Source organism: Choloepus didactylus, chromosome 20 (genome assembly GCF_015220235.1).
Source record: "Choloepus didactylus isolate mChoDid1 chromosome 20, mChoDid1.pri, whole genome shotgun sequence".
In the NCBI taxonomy this organism is placed as follows: domain Eukaryota; kingdom Metazoa; phylum Chordata; class Mammalia; order Pilosa; family Megalonychidae; genus Choloepus; species Choloepus didactylus.
The window spans coordinates 5,761,509-5,781,505 of NC_051326.1; the positions used below are offsets into that span (position 1 = coordinate 5,761,509).

The 19,997-nt window shown below is 45.2% G+C and overlaps 1 protein-coding gene across 1 annotated transcript in view; it reads left to right on the top strand.

Moving 5' to 3' along the window:
- Nucleotides 1-19,997, top strand: part of VSNL1 (visinin like 1) — a 105,995-nt gene that overhangs the window by 23,583 nt on the left and 62,415 nt on the right. The window contains exon 2 of the mRNA XM_037813417.1: nucleotides 19,576-19,742. Within this exon, the coding sequence (XP_037669345.1) occupies nucleotides 19,581-19,742 (162 nt within the window). The 5' untranslated portion in view covers nucleotides 19,576-19,580. The remainder of the gene's footprint in view (nucleotides 1-19,575; nucleotides 19,743-19,997) is intronic.

Consider the following 19,997-nt stretch of genomic DNA (forward strand, 5'->3'; position numbering starts at 1 on the left):
TTTAGCTTGGTCTTAGTTATACCAGTGAGGGCTGGTTATCTATGTCTTTTTTCTTTTATTAATCTAATAGAAATGCTTCTAAATCTTCACAATTGTGTCAGTTTGCTAGAGTTTTTTAAAAGCAAACATTAATGGGTGTTTAATTTTATTAATGACCATATTTTTTTTCTTCTTTTCCCTACTAATGAGGTCAATCCCAGTAATACATTTTCTAATATGTATCATCCTTGCATTCCAAGGAAAACCATAATTAGTAGTAGTATTTCAAATACATTGCTGCATTCTATTTGCTAATTTTTAGGTGCTTTGCCTCTCCAAGCGTTCCACAGACCTTAGAATGCTTTAACTCCAAAATGTCCCATCCTATCACACGTCATTGTTTTTCAGTATTTTTATTGCACCTTACTTTTAATCCCCAAACAGTAGCTGTTATTGTTGTTTTACAGCGAATATGCATTTAGATTTACCAACTTGTTTTTCCAGTCTCTTTGCTCATCATTTGCCTCTGGCATCCAGTTCTTCATTCTGGCTTCAGATTCCTTTTCCTGAAATATATCCACTAATAGTTCTTTTCAAATGAGTTCTGTGATTACTATTTTCTCTAATCTTCATGTCTGTGAAAATGCCTTCATCTCAGTCTCATCTTTGAATAAACTTTAAATTGGGCATTTAATTCCAGGTTAACAGTTATTTTCCCTTTTGCTGGGGAAGTGAGCCGAATTATTTTAGTCCCTGTTTATCAGATGGGACAACCTTTCCAGAGACCCAGCCTTACAAAGGACATTCATTTTCAGCTCCCCGTCCACCAACGGCTGGGGCCTCAAGGCCCCTCTCCCTTCCAGGTGTGTGAAAACCCTCTGCCTTCCAGGTGTGCTCTGTGGGGCTCAGCCTCTGAGCCTAGTTCTTCAGTTTAGTCGTTATTCCTGACGCCAGCATTTCCCCCTCTCCTGTCTGTTGTAAGCATTGTTTCTACAGGTTTGGAAATGGAGCCATGGACGAGAGGAAGTGGGGATGTGGGCGTTCTGGCTTCACCTCGGTCTGCATGGGAGCCAGCAGCCTCCTGATGTAGCAGTTTGACTTATCTTAGGAAAGTAGAGGTGCTTGTGGATATACTTTAATGACTGCAATAAAGCTTTGTGATATTTCTTATTTGGAAGATATCCTTTAAAATACTTTGAAAATATTTCAAAAGTAGATGAAAGTATTCTTTCTTCTCTTCCACATCCATCTTATTTACCTTTGCAGTTGTTTCACTGCAGTTTGCTTTCAATCCAGTGATCTGAATTATCACATATTCCAATGGGATTTGACTGTTTTGTTGTTGTTGTTGTTGTTATTGCTGTATTTAGCTTTCAAAACCTTCTGCTTTCATTTCACATTATGGAAGAATTTTCATGTCATTTATATTCTTTGAATACATGGATTTTAATAAAGAGAGTTTTCCAACCTGTAGAGATTTAATTATTCCCTTAATTATTCCTTACTTTGTTTCTAATTTTTCACTACCATAAAGAACATTAGCATGGACATCTTCATGTCCAAATCTTTCAGTACATAACTGATAATGTCCTAAGTTAAATTCCTGGGTTGAAAGATATTAAAGGCTCTTAATATGTATTACCAAGGATGCTTTTTTTTTCCTAGTTGTTAAAACTAATATGCCATGAACTTGTAACATCAGGTATAAAATTAAACTACCTGTAAACTTTTGCTTCTTCTTGCCTCCTTTCTCACAGTCAAGGATAAGGTCCTATCAAAATGGTGACTGGTGAACCTTTGAGAATTCTCCTAAATTTCCTTTGGAAATGTTTGATGAGGGATTTTTTTCTTCTCAGTCTCAGATACCTGGTGTAATGCAAGGATGCATCCCCAAATCTTGGCAAATCTGTAGAGCTGTAATTCCTTTCCGAGAGCCAGTCAAGCGTTTGGCTTCTTGCCTTCTCTTCTCATCCATCACCAAAAGCAGGTCGCTTTGTTAAGGGGACATTTTCCACAAAAGAGTAGAGATTTTTAGTTTTTGCTCTTGCTCTGTAATCTCTTACGAGGACCCTGCCTGCATGGGGAAGAATAGAGATAAATAAATGGCTCTGGGGTGCAGGCGTCCACCTGGGTTCCCCATTAGCGGGGGGGCTTCCTCCCACCCCCCAGCCTTACACAGAACATGTCTCCAGTCGTGTTCCAGAGACTTAAAACTCACTTCGCTTGATGGGCGTTTGGGCCCGCCATGGAGTAGGCGCAATTTCAGGTGTTGAATCTGTTACTATTAAGGGTTTGGTGCCCTTGGAATCAGGATTTTTATGAGTGTGGGTGTTTATAGATTGCTATTATTATGAAACTTTTTTCCAAACACAGTAGAAAGGACCAATCAGTACAATCTGGTAAGATAAGCTATAAATATAGATACTGTTTATTGGGCATCTACTGCACCAGGCACCATGTTAGACTTTTTACTTATATTTCCTCTAATTTCACCCTTTGAGTCGGGTGTTACCACAATTTTATAGATGAGGAGGCTGAGCCTTAGAAGTTGATTGTTCAAAATGGCAAGGCTAATTATCCAAAATTAATCTGCAATCTTTCCACTGTTTAACCTTGCTTGATAAAAACCTCCCAAAGCACTCTGCACTAGCGGAGAAAGAAATTGATTTGTAATCTAAAAATATCCAGAACACTGAGAGTAAATTCCCCGTTTTGTAACATGAACCACACTTTCCTCTCTGTCCTGGCTGTAACTTAACACAACTAATCATAATTTTTCTTGAGTAACGTTGTAGCCTCTGATCTGACTTAAGGCAATTTATTTCAGTTCTTTCCTGAGGTTGGTAATAATTAAGACTCCTTCTGACCCTTAAGCTCATGAGCAGGTAGTTAGGGGGACTTAAAGTTGACCTTGCTTTCAACCATTTTGGCTGAGACAACCTCTTTGTATTGATTGATATATGAAGTGAGCATGTCTATATATTAAATATCAAAAGCTGTCACTGTCAAGAAAGAAAGCCTGCATTTGAAAATGACATCAAGCTAAGATATTCACCTAATATGTGTTAAGCACCTACCCTGTCCCAGGGACAGTTCTCCTGGGCATGAACAAAGATAAACAAAACCCACAGGTTCCTGCCCTCTGGGAACTGACATTCCAGCAAGAGGGGACAGTCGTGATCATGTAAGTGAATAAACACATGAACTCAACTCACATGGTTTTACTGGCTGTGAAGAATATACAATAAGGTAATGGGGTGGTTGCTGGGAGTGCGCTGGGGTTGTTGCTAGTTCATGGGGGTCATTGGAGCACTGCCCAGAATGACAAGAGGAAGTCACCCACGAAAGCTCTTAGGGGAGGGCAGTTCTAGGCAGAGAGGAAAGCAAAGCCCCTGGGGCGGGACGTGCCACCCGCTGTCTCTCGTAGGGGGAGGGCGGCAGGAGGTCAAGTTGGAGGGAAGGATGACCGTGCGCCCCATTTGTCAGGATGGTCCTGACCAGCGCCTGTTGTCCTGGAGAAGACAACAGCATCTCCTGCCATTCTCCAAGTGTCCTGTTTGGACCATAAATTATGTGGTGTCTCTGTGGAGAGGAGAGTAGGGGCCAGATTATTTGGCTCTCGATGACAGTTGAATAAAAACTGCAGAAAGTAGCTGGCAGATGAATTCCTTTTCCTTCCACTGGCTCTTCCTAGTTCATCTGCGTTGTAGCCAAACCATTTTTATTTTCCACTAGTCTGGTGCAACATGTGGATAAGGGAGGGTGGCCCACAGAGAATATCCTGTGGAGTAGTTTTTGGGTTTAGATTGGAAAGGGGCCCTTAGTCTTCCTAAGTGACTGGAGCAGACCAAGCCACTGGTGCCAAACCAAAGTATTAACACGAAGAGAAAGAAGACAGAGGAAGGGACGGGGTGGGGGGCTGGAGGGTCTAAGGCACACAATGTCAGGTGCTCTTCTATGTCACCTCATCTTTAACCTTCACAACATACTTTATTTTTATATTTCCTTTCCCTCTTGTTCTGGAAAGCTCCCTTAATCATATATTAAGCACTTATGTATAGCTGGATCTATTTCTAGGCTCTGCATTCTGTTATGCTGATCTATATTTCTATTTTTGGGTCAATAAATCCTTCACTTATTTGAGGAGAGCTCAAATTTCCTCTCTTGAGTTTTTGCTTCTCCAGACTAAACGTTTCCAGTTCTTTCCATTACTCCTTTTTTATTTAGCATCCAAGCCTCTCCTGTCCCACTGGGGACCTGAAGCAGGTGCCTGGTCACATCTCAGAAAACTCTTCTCTTGCCTCCCTTGAGGAAAGAAACACAGATATCAGGGCAGCTCCTGGTACAGAAGGAGAATGCAAAATATTTACATTTAAATAACAGTTTTTGTCCTGGAAAGCACCTTCTTGTCTCCCACTCCTCTAAGATGGCAGAATAGATTTCAGTGGCTAAGAGCCTGCCAGGATTCAAATCCTATCTTCTCCGTCATCTTGCTGTGTGACCTTGGACATGTTTCCCAGTCTCTTTAAACCTTATTTTCCTCAACTGGAAAATGAAGGCATAACACTCTCTGCTTCATAACGTTGTAAAGATGAAGTGATCCATGAACATGTAGTAAGTACTTGGTAATATAAACTATTATTACTACTAAAATATTAGTCATATAGATTTATTTCATTCAACCTTTTGAGGTCGCTATTCATATACTTGATTTAAAGTCTAATGAAGAAGGTGAAAAAGTTCGGTTACTTCCCCCGTCTCAGCCCAAGCCCCACGGTCTTTGCTGTAAACCACGTGACTGCAGAGCATCACCAAAGGGTCTTAGAGCTGGTTCCTTGGCCTCCACAATGGTTGCACAGGTGAGGCTGTAAATTCTTAGGTTAAAGGTAAAGGTTCATGTATATGACTGTTTCAAGGTTTCCTTTTGCTCTCGAGCGGGACAGTTATTCAATGAGTGAGAAAGAGTGACACGGTGTGATCTATATCAGCAGATTAGTCGATGTGGAAACATAGCCCTTCAAGCTAAGGATTCCTGAACATGTGCTCTGAGTGGCAGGGACACGGACCGAGGGTACCAGAGAAATGTGTACTTCCTGTCCTTCAGAGCGTGTTACCTGTGCTCTCAGAAGGCCCTTGGCTAGAGGCTGGTGGGTGGAGGAGACCACCTTAGCCTGTGCACATGACTGCCAAGTCAAGCAGCCGGAAGGTCTAATTTTAGCCCTCTTAGCCTTGGCATTGTCCCTTTCGGCAAGATATTTTTCATGAGCCACATGTCCCAGCCTTGCTGGATTCTTCACAAAGGCCCAGCAAGGACGGGTGAGCTGGAAATACATCAAAGACAGAACCCTCATTGGAGAGGGTCAGCCTCCTCCAGCAACCGATGGGAAATGTGCCCTTCCACCCACCTTCCAGAGCCCCGACCAGGGGCACTCGGTCACTTCTCTTCTTTGTGGCCCCCCTGCCTCCAGCGTCTTTGTCATGAGCCTCCTATTGGCTGCTCATCATCAGGCGTCTTTTCTGCCAGGGATTTGCAGACTTTCTCCCTCATCCCTCCTCATCCCTGACTAATGAAGCTCACTTCTTTCCATTTATCTGGGTCTTGTTTTCTGTCCTGAGATGTCATGGAAAGTGCATTAGATTAAGAGCTGGAAACAATTTCACAATGTACAGACTGCCCCCTGTCAAAGTAGAGAAAGTGTTGGAGAGACCGCAGAAAACTTTCCCTGAGAATATCAGCTGACTTTGTGGCCAAGAATTCCAGGCCGCAGTCCCAGAATGGTGGGCTTTACCTTCGGGCAAATCATAATTTCTTTATTTCCTGGAAAGGAGGCTGGGAAGCTGACCCAGAGACAGACCCAGAGACGTCACTGTTTCCAGAGCCTTCTTGGACCCTTCCCTTGTCCTTCTGGTAGATCCCTCTCCGGTCTTCACTGGACAACCCTGGACCCAGCATTAGGCACTCAGAAGTGACAATCTCTGAGGGTCTCTTCTAACTGAATTTTCCAATTTCAAATGCAACGACACTGGCTAATGCTTTAGCATCTACAAAGCTCTTTTCCGTCTTGCATCTCATTTAAATCTTGTGCCAATGCACTGAGTTTGGCACAGTCATCATCAGCCTCACTGATGTGAAGCCAAACCTCCGAGAGGTGTGTACAGCATAGTAGATCCCATGGCGTGGGGATCTGACCCAGGGATCCCGCCTCCAAACACTGAATTCCCCGATCGCTACTTCCCCAGGTGAAGTGGTAAGACAGTGACAGGCCCAGCAGCGATGCCAGCTGGGAGCAGTCCTGGCTTCTGCTCCATATTCATCTCTTCACCCTAAGCCAGATGGGATGGTCCTCAGAACTGCAGATCTTTAGCCTGCAAGTGAATCCTGAAATGTTGCTCTGAATTAGTTGTTCTCAGAGGGAGCTGTTCTAATGGAAAGTACCATGAGAATTCTCTTCCCAGGTATCCAGAGACTATTTTGTGAGTGAAAGCATTTTGTTTGTTAGTTAATTGAAATGGAAATATTTGTGTACGTTTTTTCTGACTATCAGTGTTACAGGTCCTCATTATAAAAAGTGCAGAAAGACATTGAAGAGAGAATGAAATGTGACCATCATGCCACCAGCAGTTAACCAGTGTTATGATTTTGATGTGAATTATGCACAACCAAAACTTTGTGTGTGGTCAAGCTTGCACATGTGTGTATAAACTGACCAAAGGCAGGGTGCACCACACATAGCGTTTGGTAACCTGCTTTTTTCACTTGACAGTTTATTGCAGATATCCTCTCTCCTTTGTTATTTTCATTTTTGATCTTCAGGTGCACAGTTGTTTACTCAGACCCCCCAGTTTATGGTACAATATCAACATTGTCTATGTAAAGCCCCACTTCTGTTTTATTAAATGTATTTTTTATTTTCTCCTTTATCTTCTATAGTTACTTCCATTCCACTCACCCATTCTGTGTTATTTAATACATGTCTTCAAATAAGTGTTTATTCTCAAAAATATTTAAAGTTGTTTTGTGTATTTATATTCCATTTAAATAAATGACATTGAGTCAGTGTCAATCCATGTCAGTCAGTATAGATCTGTATTACTGTTTTAATGGTGTCATAATTTCCATTGCATAGATCTACCAAAATTTAGTTAACAAGTTTCTTATGGTTGATATTTAGTTGTTTTAATATTTTTAATTTTTTTTTTTTTTTGCTGTTGTCAACAATGCTGGGAAAAACATCCTTTCATATTCATCTCTGCAGGTTAGATGAAGTTGCATGATCATTTTCTGAGATAGTCTAATTTGGAAGAACCACTTTGTAAAATACTCTTCACCCCACCTTTCAACCCTTACAGAAGCTTCCCCTAGCCAGAGTCCAGAAGCTCTCCCGCCCCCTCTCTCTTATGCCACGTTGCTTGTTTCCTCCTCATGGCACTTGGCACGGCCGTCTTTGTTTCTTGGTTCTCTCATTGCTGAGCTGAGTTGATCAGCTCTTGCTTGCTGAAGGTAGGGATTACATCTTAATTAATTGGTTCCACAACATTTCCTGAGTACCTGTGCAGTAGCAAGCTCTGAACTAGGTGCTGAGGTGAACTCACAGCCTGGTGAGACTGCAGATACCTATTATGGTTCCTGCTATAGCAGGTGTAAGGTCAGGGTGCAAAAGAGGAAGCCAGACGAAGAAGGCACCCAAGATGACGTGCCCCATCCGTGTCTTGTATGCCTGTTGGGGTTCACTGGAAGACCGAGTTGGAGCTAGGGTGGGGCTGCCCTCAGAGCAAAAGGAGACCATATAGCAAGGCTGGGGCATAGGGTGGAGCACGGTGAGGGGTGAAGCTAAGGAGGTCCTGAGTGGGAGGCGGGAGGGTGGCCCAGGTGAGCAGGTGTTGTGAGCCGAGCACTGGAGTTCAGATGAGGATGAAGGCAAGTCACTGAAGGGCTCAATATGGTGGGATTTTGTGTTCAGAAAGGTCCTTCTGGCTGTAGTATGGAAGACGCATAAGACTGTAGAGGGGAAGCAGGTCAGGAGGCTAGTGAAGTAATTGAAGTGAGAGATGATGTTGGCCTGAGCTGAGGTAGCAGGAGCAGAGAGAAGTAGATGGAGTGGAGAGAGAGTTAGGAAGTGGAATCCGCCAAGGACCTGATTTGTTGAGTGGTGAGGTACGGGAACACGATGGATGGGAAGGAGCCCTGGATGGAGCCTGGGCTCTGCTGGCCCCTGGGTGGATGGCAGGGTCCTTTACCCAGAGGGTGGCACAGGAAGAAAGAGATTTTAGGGGGAAGAAGTAGACACGTTCACTTTTGGATAGTATGTTGAATATGATGTGCTTGCGAGACGAGAAAGTGGAAATGTCTAGGAGGCAGATGGATATATAAATCTGTTTTGGTTTGCTAAAGCTGCCAAAGTGCAATATAGCAGAAATGGACTGGGTTTTAACAATGGGAGTTTATTAGGTTGCAAATTTACAGTTCTAAGGCCATGAAAATTTCCAGATTAAGGCATCACGAGGTAGATACCTTCTCTGAGGAAAGGCCAGTGGCATCCTGGGTTCCTCTGGCACATGGGAAGGCACATGGTGACGTCTGCTGGGCCTCTCCTGGGTTTAGCTTCTGGTTTCCAGATGTCTCTGGGCTTCTGTCTTAGCTTCTGTTGCGGGTCCTTCTTGCTTCTCCCGGGGTGTGCCAGTTTGGATGTATTATGTCCCCCAAAACACCATGTTCTTTAATGCAATTAATGGGGGCAGATGCATTAGTGTTGATTAGGTTGGAATGTTTGATTGAGTGTTTCCATGGAGATGTGACTCACCCAACTGTGAGTGACGCCTTTGATCAGGGTGTGATCTGTTGATTAGATTATTTCCATTGAGGTGTGGCCCTGCCCATTCAGCTTGGGTGTTGATTAACTTACTGGAGTCCCTTAAAAAGCTGGCTAGACCCAGATGATTGCTGGCTTAGCTCACAGATGCTTGGAATTGCAGACCCCTTATGTTGGTTGATGCTTAGACATTTTGGAGAATGCCATTTTGAAACTCAACCTGTGAGCAAGCAGACGCCAGCCACGTGCCTTCCCAGCTAACAGAGGTTTTCCAGACGCCAACGTTCTTTCTCCAGTGAAGTTACACTCATGTTTATGCCTTGGTTTGGACAATTTTATGGTGGTAGAATTATAAACTTGTAACCAAATAAACCCCCTTAATAAAAGCCAATACATTTTTGGTATTTTGTATAATGGCGGTATTAGCAAGCCAGTAAATGGAGCAAACTCTAGATTTCCTCTCTTAGCCTCTCTGAGCTCTCTTCAAAATGTTGATGCCTCTGCTTTTTGTCCTCTCATAGAAGGCTCCAGAAAGAGAACTAAGATCTACCTTGAATGGGTGGGGTCTCATCTCCAGGGAAACAACCTAATCAAAAGGTCCCACCCACAAAAGATCTGCCCCCACAAGATCAGATTAAAAGAACATAGTCTCTTCTGGGGTACATCACAGATCCAAACCAGCATAGCTTCCAGTATCCAGGAAAGCTCTGCCCTAGGGACAGATTTGGGAACTAGGTTTATCTTTGTAATATATGAGAATGCTCAGTAAAAATTTGTTAAATGAATGAATTTTAACGTTTCCTCCAAGAGAAACATTTTATTTCTGTAGAACCAACTTTATTTGTGAATATCTGAGTCCTCTGTATTTAAGATGAGATAAATTTTTTTAATCTGGTGAGATAATTTTTTTTTTTAGAATTACCGTAGAGATACCAATTTAGGAGCATGGTGAGTGCAAACGGCTCTCGTAGGGGAAAGAGCACTGGACGAGGAGTGGGAAGGCTGGGGTGTAAGTACTGACCCGGCCACGAGCTGTGGAAATTCCGAGGAACCACCCAGCCTTCCAGGTTCCAGAATCCTCAGGCTTTGCCTCTGCTCAGGGGTTCCTCAGCCTGTGACTCGGGAGCGGCTGTGATGAGGCCCCCGGCCCAGCCTCCCTGGCGGCGGCTCCCCGCTGCTCTGGGGTGACGGCCACGGCCCTACCCGACAGGGACTTGGCAGCACAGCCCAGAACACAATCTGTTGGGCAGAAGGCTTGTGATTTTTAATGAAAGCATTTCCGATGCCACCTCACAGAACTGAGCGCGGCTCTGACGCTGCCAAAGACGGCCTGTTTCCTTTCATAGAAATCAGTTCTCAGAAACACACAGAATGGCCAGAGACAGGACGCACAGAGAAGTAAAAATAATGTGCAGGAAAGTGGGCGACTGCTTGAAACACTCCCGGATGAAGGGTCACCAGCGTTCCTCAGCTCGCGCCTCTGCTTACTGAGGGAGGAGGACCTGGGTGGGAACTGACACGTTGTCGGGGCTGTGGGGTCCCCTGTCAGGGCGGATCTGGAGCGTTTTTACCTTAAATCAGGAGAGTCAACAGGGCCAGAGTACAATCCCCCAAGTTTCACCGTTTGTGTAGTTCTCTTTCTGTGTGCCAGGCCTGGTGCGGGTACGAGGATACAGAGATGAGCTAAATCAAGTCCTTTCCTTTGAGGAGCAACACACATTCTAACAGATATTTTTCTTGAAATGTGGTCCTAGCCATGACTGAGGTTGGCTCAAGGCACTCCAGGAGCACGGAGGTGGGGCCGGTCACATGCTGGAGACACTGGGGGGCATCTCCGTGGTGGGGACCCTAAGGTGGCTCTCAGATGCCGAAGCCCTGGCCAGGCAGAGAATGGGGAGAGCAGGTAAGGCAGAGGCACAGGTTAAGTGGGGTCACAAGCAAGTCTCAGCGTGGAGGATGATGTGTTGGATTCTAAGGAATTTGAACTTGATCCTAAGGGCACTGGGGAGTCAACAAAGGAGTTTTTTAATGTGAGAGAGACATGCTTGGGTTGGAGTTCTTAAATGATCACCAGGGAGAGAGCTGGAGCAGTGGCACTAGGGGTGGATGAGAGTAATATGTCAGAGTTAGACCTTCCAAGGCTCGGGGCTGAGAACACGGGGCGCGTGAGGGGTGACCCCTAAGCCTGAATCTTGACACGTCTGCCCCCTCGTCTTCTGGAGCAGCCCAGTTTGCTGAGTCCCAAGATGAGGACAACAGTAACTACTGTTTGTTGACTGCTGCTCTACAGAAGGCACTGTTGGAAGGAACTCAGCGTGTTATCTCATTTATCCTCATAACAAATCATTTCCACTTGACGAATAAGGAAACTGAAGCTCCGAGGGGATGAGTAACTTATTGAAGGTCGTACGACTACTATGTGGCAGAAGGAGTACTTGATCCTAGGTCTTCCTCCAGCCCATTTCCCCCCACCACCCACCCCACCCCACTAAACTAAGTCCAAGGGAAGAGTAAGAGTGGGTCCTGATGGAAGGAGAAAATTACCCACCAGCTGGGGTAAAAGAGACTCTGAGTCTTTCCCAAAACTTTTCCAGAGTGACAAACTAGCACCTTTAGACCTTGGTCAAGGTTGCCCATCCCAAGTTCACAAGAAATGCTCTTTGTGCCTGGGAAGGAGGAGGAAGACAGCCATTGAGTCAGACCCCTGATGGCCACTCAGCCTCTTTTGGCCCCTTGCAGATCAGAGGACTTGGCCCCCGAGGTACCAGGTTGGTTTTAGCTTGGGTCCAGCTAGTCAGACCCAAGGACAGATGTCCACGGGCTGTCCAACCAGACCAGAACCCAGGGTCTCTTCAGGCTCTCGGCCCTTGAGCTGGAGAGGGGAAGCTCAGGTGGGGCCTGGGCCAGAGGTGGCTGTGGGGCAGGCAGCTGTGGCAGGCTCTTCCCAGTCCCGCAGGCCCAGGACTGTCAGCCCAGCTTGATGCCCAAGGGTCCGAGGCCTGAGCCTGCAGCAGCCCCAGAGTCGTGCTGCCGAGCTCGGTAGCCAGGGTACCGCTGGCTCCGTCACTGACCTCCTGTGTTCCTGGCATCAGTCCCTGAGCCTCCCTGGGCCTCCTCTAAAAAGGTGTTGGACCAGGTGGCTGATCCCTGGAGCCCACTTCTCCTTTTACCTTCCGTGTATTTATTACACGTTCTCCAACAGAACTCTTGTCACTTGCTCCAACAGTGCCACTGCCACTGTCTTCAAAATATCTGTCCTCATTTATTATAGATCAAATATGTGCTTTTGCCTTATTTGAGTCCCTGAGGATGCAATATGTGTCCCCACCTGTGTCATGCTTGCGGGACAGATCCTCAGCTGTGATCCCACAAGGTCAGGTTTTGAGGTAATGTCATCAGGGAGCATTGTGAGAAGGGATGTCTCCTCTTTCCTGAAGCTGCTCTGATCCCCAGAGACGGCACAAAATGCCAGCCTGTGATCCAAGGCCTCCTGCACCCTGGGGAACGCTGCTGGGGACGTGTAAGTATTCAGCTGCCAGGAAGGATGAAAAAGAGAGGGGCAGAAAGAGGGAGGGTGTCAGTCATTTTCCTTTATTAGAACAGAAAGCCCTGTAAAATGTGCTGAGCAACCTTGAGGCATGGTTTTCAGGGTTGTGTTAACAGTCTCTGGAAACTAGCAACCTAGTGTCATTTGTTTATAGAATCCAAGAAGGGTGTGGACGGGGGTTTCTCAGCAGCCTTGCACAGAGATCTCTGGGCCGGAAAACGTGCCCGGAGCTCGCAGGCTTGGCATGTTTGGTGTGGGGACAGCTCGCTGCGGGGGTGGGAGGGTGCGACTGTGTGTCTCATCCTGGCTCTGCCATCACTTCCCATGTAATCTGGGAGAATTCATTACCTTCCTGAGCCTCAAGTTCTCCAGTCTAAAACCAACAGGCTTCAAACAGAAGAGTGCAGGGGCACGTCTTTCCAAGCTTCGGTGTTCGGGAGTTGTGTTACTTTTGAATTCTTAATGCTCGTCCCCAGTGCAGGGGACTTTGCAACCACATCAGGGATGCCAGGTTGGGGGCAGTGAGGAACCAGAGGGAACCTGGGATGGTCCTTGCGGCTTTGGGTGTTTCTCTCAGACCATCTACAGTGATTCTATTCATGCTTGACATCAGTGCAGCCCACGCTGGCTGATGATCATGTTCAGCAGAGTTGCTGGCTAAAAAGCACAGATGTCCACCCCTGCCCAAGATCTATGAAAGGACAACGTGTTTGTAACAAGGTAAACGGGATTGGCTCTTGTCATCAGCAGGTTTGGGGAGCGTTGCTGAAGAGCTTCCAGTGGGGACCCGTCACAGTGCAGCAGGCCTGGGAGCTGGTCCCCCTGCCCCGTGCTCCGTAGCTCGCTGCTGTGAAGTCGCTCCTTCCTGCCCTGTGCTCCAGGAGCAGTGAACATCTCCAGCATCGGTTCTGAGCTCTTCGAGATTGGGACTGGGCTTCTCTTTGTGCCTGTCTGTGCCTTTCCCATGGATGAGGCTTATGAATGTTGGCCAAATGGAGTTGCCCAGAGTCCTTTCTGCCAGCCTCAGTTAATCAGGCCGTGAGTGATTATTGACACAGACCCATGATATCAAGTACAAGCAGAAGAGGAGAGGAGCAAGAGGTTTTAGAAAAGTGTCAGAGAAGACAGGACTGGAACTGAGCCTTGCAGGAGGAGGGAGATTTAGAGAGATGGTAGGAAAAGAAAGCGGGTTCTGAGCAGATGCCCAAACATGAGCCGGAGCAGGGGAGGCTCCTCCTGTTATTTTGTCGTACAGCGAGGAGCCCAGGGCCCAGAGAGAAAAGATGATTCACTCAGTGTCACCACTGAGCCTGATAACCTGGCACTGGAGTCAGCCTGGCTCCCCACAACCCATTCAAAACATCCCGCACCTAGCGCTGTCCTGTGTCCCATAAATCCCTGCCCTGAGTCGCCGGAGCCCTTCCTTCTCTGCTCTGGCCCCTGCCTCCAGGGATATTTGCCCACCCTGTGCTCATCCTTTGAGCTTCTCATCAGTTAAATGGGGATAAGAATTATCTCTTTCTTATAGCATTATTGTATTGGTAAAATCTTGTTGCGCAAAAGCCTTTTGTACATGAAGTAGTGTATGAAATGTGGTCTTTTCTGGGTATGATTTGCAGTGAAGCGATGCTGGGCTTTCCTCCCCAGGGCCTGCTCGGGGCCTGGCTCTGCTGAGCCTCTCTCTGTTGCAGCACAAGCTGGCAGAAATTCTTTTGGTTTGGGGCTGGGCTGGTTTTTGTCTTCTAGCCTGGAATCCCAGCTTAAAAGGAATTCACTCAGGCTTCTGTCCCCTCCCTTCTTGGGGAATAAACATTCAAGTCCTGACGGGTTCCCGGATAAGGCATCCATCGCTGACTTTTTTGAGACAGGCCACTTTAAAGCTGTGATTCATATTTTCATATTTATAAGACTTGTCTTGCAGGAAAGGGACTAGTAAAGCGGAAGGACCCTCAAGATTTCCTAGTCCAAGGCCTCCCTATAATTGTGCCTACGAGTCTCCTCCTGAGTGCCTCTTTGTTGCTCAGATGTGGCCCTTTCTCTCCAGCTAAGCCAACTTGGCAGGTGAAATCACTGCCCTCCCTGCTACATGGGATCTGACACCCAGGGGAGTAAATCTCCCTGGCAACGTGGAATATGACTCCCAAGGAGGAATGTAGACCCGGCATCGTGGGATGGGGAACATCTTCTTGACCAAAAGGGGGATGTGAAAGGAAATGAAATAAGCTTCAGTGGCAGAGAGATTTCAAAAGGACCCGAGAGGTCACTCTGGTGGGCACTCTTACGCACAATATAGACAACCCTTTTTAGGTTGTAGTGAATTGGAGTAGCTAGCAGTAAATACCTGAAACTATCAAACTACAACCCAGAACCCATGAATCCTGAAGATCATTGTATAAAAATGTAGCTTATGAGGGGTGACAATGTGATTGGGAAAGCCATATGGACCACACTCCCCTTTGTCTAGTTTATGGATGGATGAGTAGAAAAAAGGAGCAAGGAAAAAACAAAATAATACAAAACAAGGCACCCAGTGTTCTTTTTTACTTTAATTGCTCTTTTTCACTTTGATTTTTATTCTTATTATTTGTGTGTGTGTGGTAATGAAAATGTCAAAAATTAATTTTGTTGATGAATGCACAACTATATAGTGGTACTGTAAACAATTGAATGTACACTTTGTTTTGTATGACTGCATGGCATATGAATATATCTCAATAAAATGAATTAAAAAAAACAAGATTGCCTAGTCCAACTCACTGGTTTTACAAATGGGGGAACATGATGGCAGGGAAGAAAGGATCTTGCCCGAGATCCAGAGTAAGTTAAGAGACAGAGCTGGGACCCACTCACATCTCCTCATGGAATCTCTTCATTGAGAATGTCGTGAGCTTTGCTGTCATTTTTACTCTGTCTGTCGTCCTGGTCCCATAACGAAGGATGCTATTTGTGCCCTTCACTGCAGCTACACAACGAAAGGACTAGGGGTGGGAGCAGCAGCCCCCCACACCTGCCTTCGTTTGCCAGATGCCCCCAGTGCCAGCCGTGCGCCAAGCACTGAGGATACAGAGACGAGAAAGCACAGCCCCCCACTGGCAAGGTGTTCTACTTTTAGCGATGAAGGCACGCAAGTAGAGTCTCCAGGAGTTGAACAAGGCTTGCCTGCCAGCTGCTGCCTGCATTTTATATGAACATAGATGGTGGCATCAAATCCCCTCACACATGGATTATGATGAGACTGATTTTCCCAGGAAGAAACATATCAGCTACCATCCCTTGATGAAGGTGAGGGGTCCTGGAGCAACTACTTTACAGTGTCTCAGTCTCCCTCTTTATTCGTTCCTTTAAAAAATACTTGCTGAGCTCCTGGTTTGAACCAGTTCCCATAATAGGTACCAGGGATGCAAAGAAAAATAAACGACAGTCCTATCTCCCAAGAAACTACAAATCCAGGAAAGAAATAAATAATGATAATGGAAGTTGGTACAAAATAAGGTCAATGCCCAGGGGAGAGTCTGTCTTGGAACATCTGTAATGGCTTCCTGGAGGAGGTGGCTTGTGAGTTAAGACCACGTGAAGAAGGGGAAGAAATCTGCTGATCAGATAAAGGGGGAAGTCATTCTGGGAAAAGGAAGCAGCCACAGCAAAGCCAAGACAGTGTGGAAGCTTCCAAACCCTAGAACCCGTGAGTCATTGATGGCAGCTGCTGTAGGATGTGCAAGAATGATCGGCAGAAAGTGACTGTACACGTCAGCGGGAGCTGTGCTGTGCTGAGGAGATGGGGTTACCTCCTGTAGACCGTGGAGAACTGTCAGGGTTTTAAGGAGAGGATTAGACGGTGGGCTTGGTCTTTGAGAAGACCCCCTCAGGCAGTGGTCTAGAGGGTGGTTTGGAGCCACAGGGACTGGTAAGGAGGCGGATCACTAATCCAGGCAAAGCCCACTGATGAGGGCGGCAGCAGAACTTTATTTTCTGGCGACTCACCTGTGGCCAGGCATACCTGAGGGGTGATCCGGGCATGACCCATAAGCAAGAAGTGGGAAGTGACACATTGCGGTATCTAAAACTGTGACTCACGGTCTTGCCAGGTTGCCGTGTAAGAGCCCACCCTCTCCCCACTCGGCTGGAATGGTTTAAGGCGTCCCGAAGGATCCTTGGAGAATCCAAGCTTTCTTGCCCAACAGAGAAGCTGGCACCTTGTTGAACTTCTAAAGGCATTTGGGGGAGGTGATTGTCCCATCATGAATGCAAACTCTCTCCTGGACTTGTGGCTTTGGTCCACCTAACAGTCTTTTCCAAACAAGGCAGCCGGCCTGGCAAGACAACTGGCCCCTCTCTCATCCGGGGGCCTGGACTCGGTTTCTCAAACCTTCAGGCTTTTGCTCCTTCTGTTCCTTCTCCTGAAAGGCCTTCCACCTTCCTGACGGTCTGTGATTGTGTTTTGGAGTCTTGCGTATCCTGCTCTGCCGTGTGTGGGTTGTATGATCTTGTACAAGTGACCAAAGTGCCCTGAGCCCCAGAGCTCTGCCCCATTGAGTGGTGGCCACAGTCGTTGCTGAGTTGTTGTAGGGTTGGGGATAAAGTTTGTGAAATAGTGCCCACCCCACAGCCAACACTCAACACTCAATATTCCATAGCTATTATTGTTAGATGAGATGCTAATAATTCACCATGAACATTCATAAGAACTTCATGGTAAAAAGAACAAAGTGAAGTACTGAAAGGCTTGGCAGTACGTCTTTTGATTATAGAGAAAATCCATGAATTAGTTTTCTCACCCCGATTAATTAAACCTGACACCTGAGTACCCACTTGATTTCCATATCGAGCTGTGAAATCCTTTAGTAACTTATAATTAAGCCACAATTTGCTAAGAAGGGTCTAAGAACTTGAAATTCAGAGCAAAGTAAGTAGAGAAGCTCTGTGGTGAAGGGGCTCGTTGCTGATCACTGGGTCCTTTGCTCAAACAGGAGAGCTTGGGAGACAAACAGCCGTCTTACTGGAATCTTCCAACTGTGTTGTCTGCTGGAATAGTGCCCATGAGGAAACTTTCCCTCGAAGCAGCAAGAGTGGTTCGGTTTTATTACAGTGAAAGAATTGTTCAGTGTTAGGGCAAGTTACTGACAAGGGTGTGGAATCTTTTTTAAGAGAAGGTAAAAAAATGAGGTATGTGATGAGATTAGCCCTTGTTGGCTATTGCAAGTGTAGACCTGCCTACACCTGGGAGAGAGGTTGTGCCTCAAGCATGTTGAAGGACTGTGGGCTCTTGAGTAAATTTGTTCAAAACTTAGTTGGTTCTCCTCCAATGGCATTGTAAAGATCTTCCGGCACTTTCCTCATCTGGTGATCCCTCATGTTTTCAAGTTTAACTGGACTTCTTTAGTCAATCTACAGTTCATTTGTTTTTGTTTTAATTATTTTTGTTTTTGAAATACAACAACATTAACTGGAATTTCTGTAAAACCTTAATTTACCCATAGTAATACTTCAATTATTTTAGTTTTATAGTGTTCTTTTTGGTCTTTGTTTACTTATTTATTTCTTATTAGCCATCACAGTAAATCTGAAAGAGTTCTGTTATTAAGTCTGCTTTATTAATGAAGAAATCAAAGCATAATGAGCTTAATTAATATCACCCAAGGTAGCATATAAAGCAAATGGCTAAATCAGGAGTAAAAATCAAGAGAGACTCCAAAACTCATGCTCTGTCCCCCGACCCCCGAGTGTGTTGTTGGCCCATAGCCTGGCACGTCATCGATATAGGCAGTGCAATTTTTTGTACTTTTTAAAAAAGTTATCACCAGTAATAAGTGTAGATCAGTAAATCTGTAATCAGTAAACAGTGTGGAGTTATGTTAACTGAAATTTGCCAACCAGTCCTAGAAAAAGCCACCAAGAGTTTGCCAACTTGGAAGCCAATGTTGCAGGAAGTCTCTGAAGATGAGAGGAGAAAAAGAATTGTTGTGACTAATAAAAACAAGGTGTTTTCATTTGGAAAAAAAAAAAAAAAGCTGCAACTTTAGAACTAGACCAACCAAGACTCCCTGCATTTGCTGATCAGATTTTCTAAACCATTTTTTGAGCATTTGTCAATAAAGCCTTCATTTTGTTCTTGTTAATAATCCCATTTAATATCTCTGCAAACTAAATGTAGAATTTAGCAGCAAGTGCTAATGAATCGTAACTCGTAGAAAGTGAAGAAAAACAGCTTCCTTTTCTATTATACAAGTCACATAAAAAGGGGCAATTGCCTTCCATTTGGGAATCTATGTGATGTGGAAGATGACACAATCAAGCAATAGGATGAGCTCTACGACATTTTGAACTGCCCCAAGAGTCCATTTGTTTGTTTTTTTATTTATTAGAGAAGTAGGGTTTCAGCAAAATCATGCAAAAAATACAGAGTTCCCATATACACCGCCAAACACACACAGGCAGTTTTCCCTTTATTAACACTTTGCATTAATGTTGTACCTTTGTTACAATAGATGAAACATTATTATAATTATATCAGTAACTCTAGCCCATAGTTTACATTACAAATCACTGTATTGTACACTCTTTATTTTTAATTTTGTTCTATTAACATAAATATACCCTAAAATTTCCCCTTTTAACCATATTCGAATATATAATTCAGTGCTGTTAATTACATGCATAATGTATTATCTACACCGCCATCCACTACCAAACTCTTCTATCACCCCAAACAGAAATTTTATACCAATTAAGCATTAACTCCCCAATTCCTATCCCCATGCTGGTCCTTGATATCTTGTATTCTAGTATCTGATTCTATGAATTTACTTATTCTGATTGTTTCCTATCAGTGAGCTCGTGTGACATTTGACTACATGTTGTTGGGTGTACCAGAACTTCATGCCTTTTTGTGGCCGGATCATCTTGTGTTGTTGGTAGAGGCACATTTCATCTGCAGATGGGCACTTGGGTTCTTCTGTCTGTTGCCTATCGTGATCAACACTGCTAAGCACATCAGTGTGCAAATATCTATCTGAGTCTCTGCCTTCGATTCTTTTGGGCGTATAACTAGAGTGGGATAGCCGGTCCTATGAGAATTCTATACTTAACTTTCTGAGGAGCTTCCGGAATTCCAAGGAGGAGGCAGACTTGGGGAGACTTTGATCAGATCTGTGGAGGGAGCCCTGACCAAGGCTTGGCTCCTAATGAAGTTTGAAATGGTCACAGCCACAGTGCTAATGGCATTAATTTGCTTTTTTTCAGACAGAATGGGGAAACAGAACAGCAAGCTGGCCCCCGAAGTGATGGAGGACCTGGTGAAGAGCACGGAATTTAATGAGCACGAGCTCAAGCAGTGGTACAAGGGCTTCCTCAAGGACTGTCCGAGCGGGAGGCTGAACCTCGAGGAGTTTCAGCAGCTCTACGTGAAGGTAGGTGGTTTTCCAACCTCTTGGTTTCTCAGGCCAGAAAAAGCTGTCTTCATGAAATGCAGCTGAGCGCGGGATTATAACTCGATGTAGCCAAGTTGCAGACGTGTGAAGTTTCTTCCCCAAGAGCAGTCAAGCAATTTCTGAGCAAGAAGAGTCACTGTTCAATCAAAGCACTGAATAGAATTCAGAGATGGCAGCATCTGGTGAAAGAAACATAAAAATTTCAGATAATTATCTTTGCCGATGATTATTGAC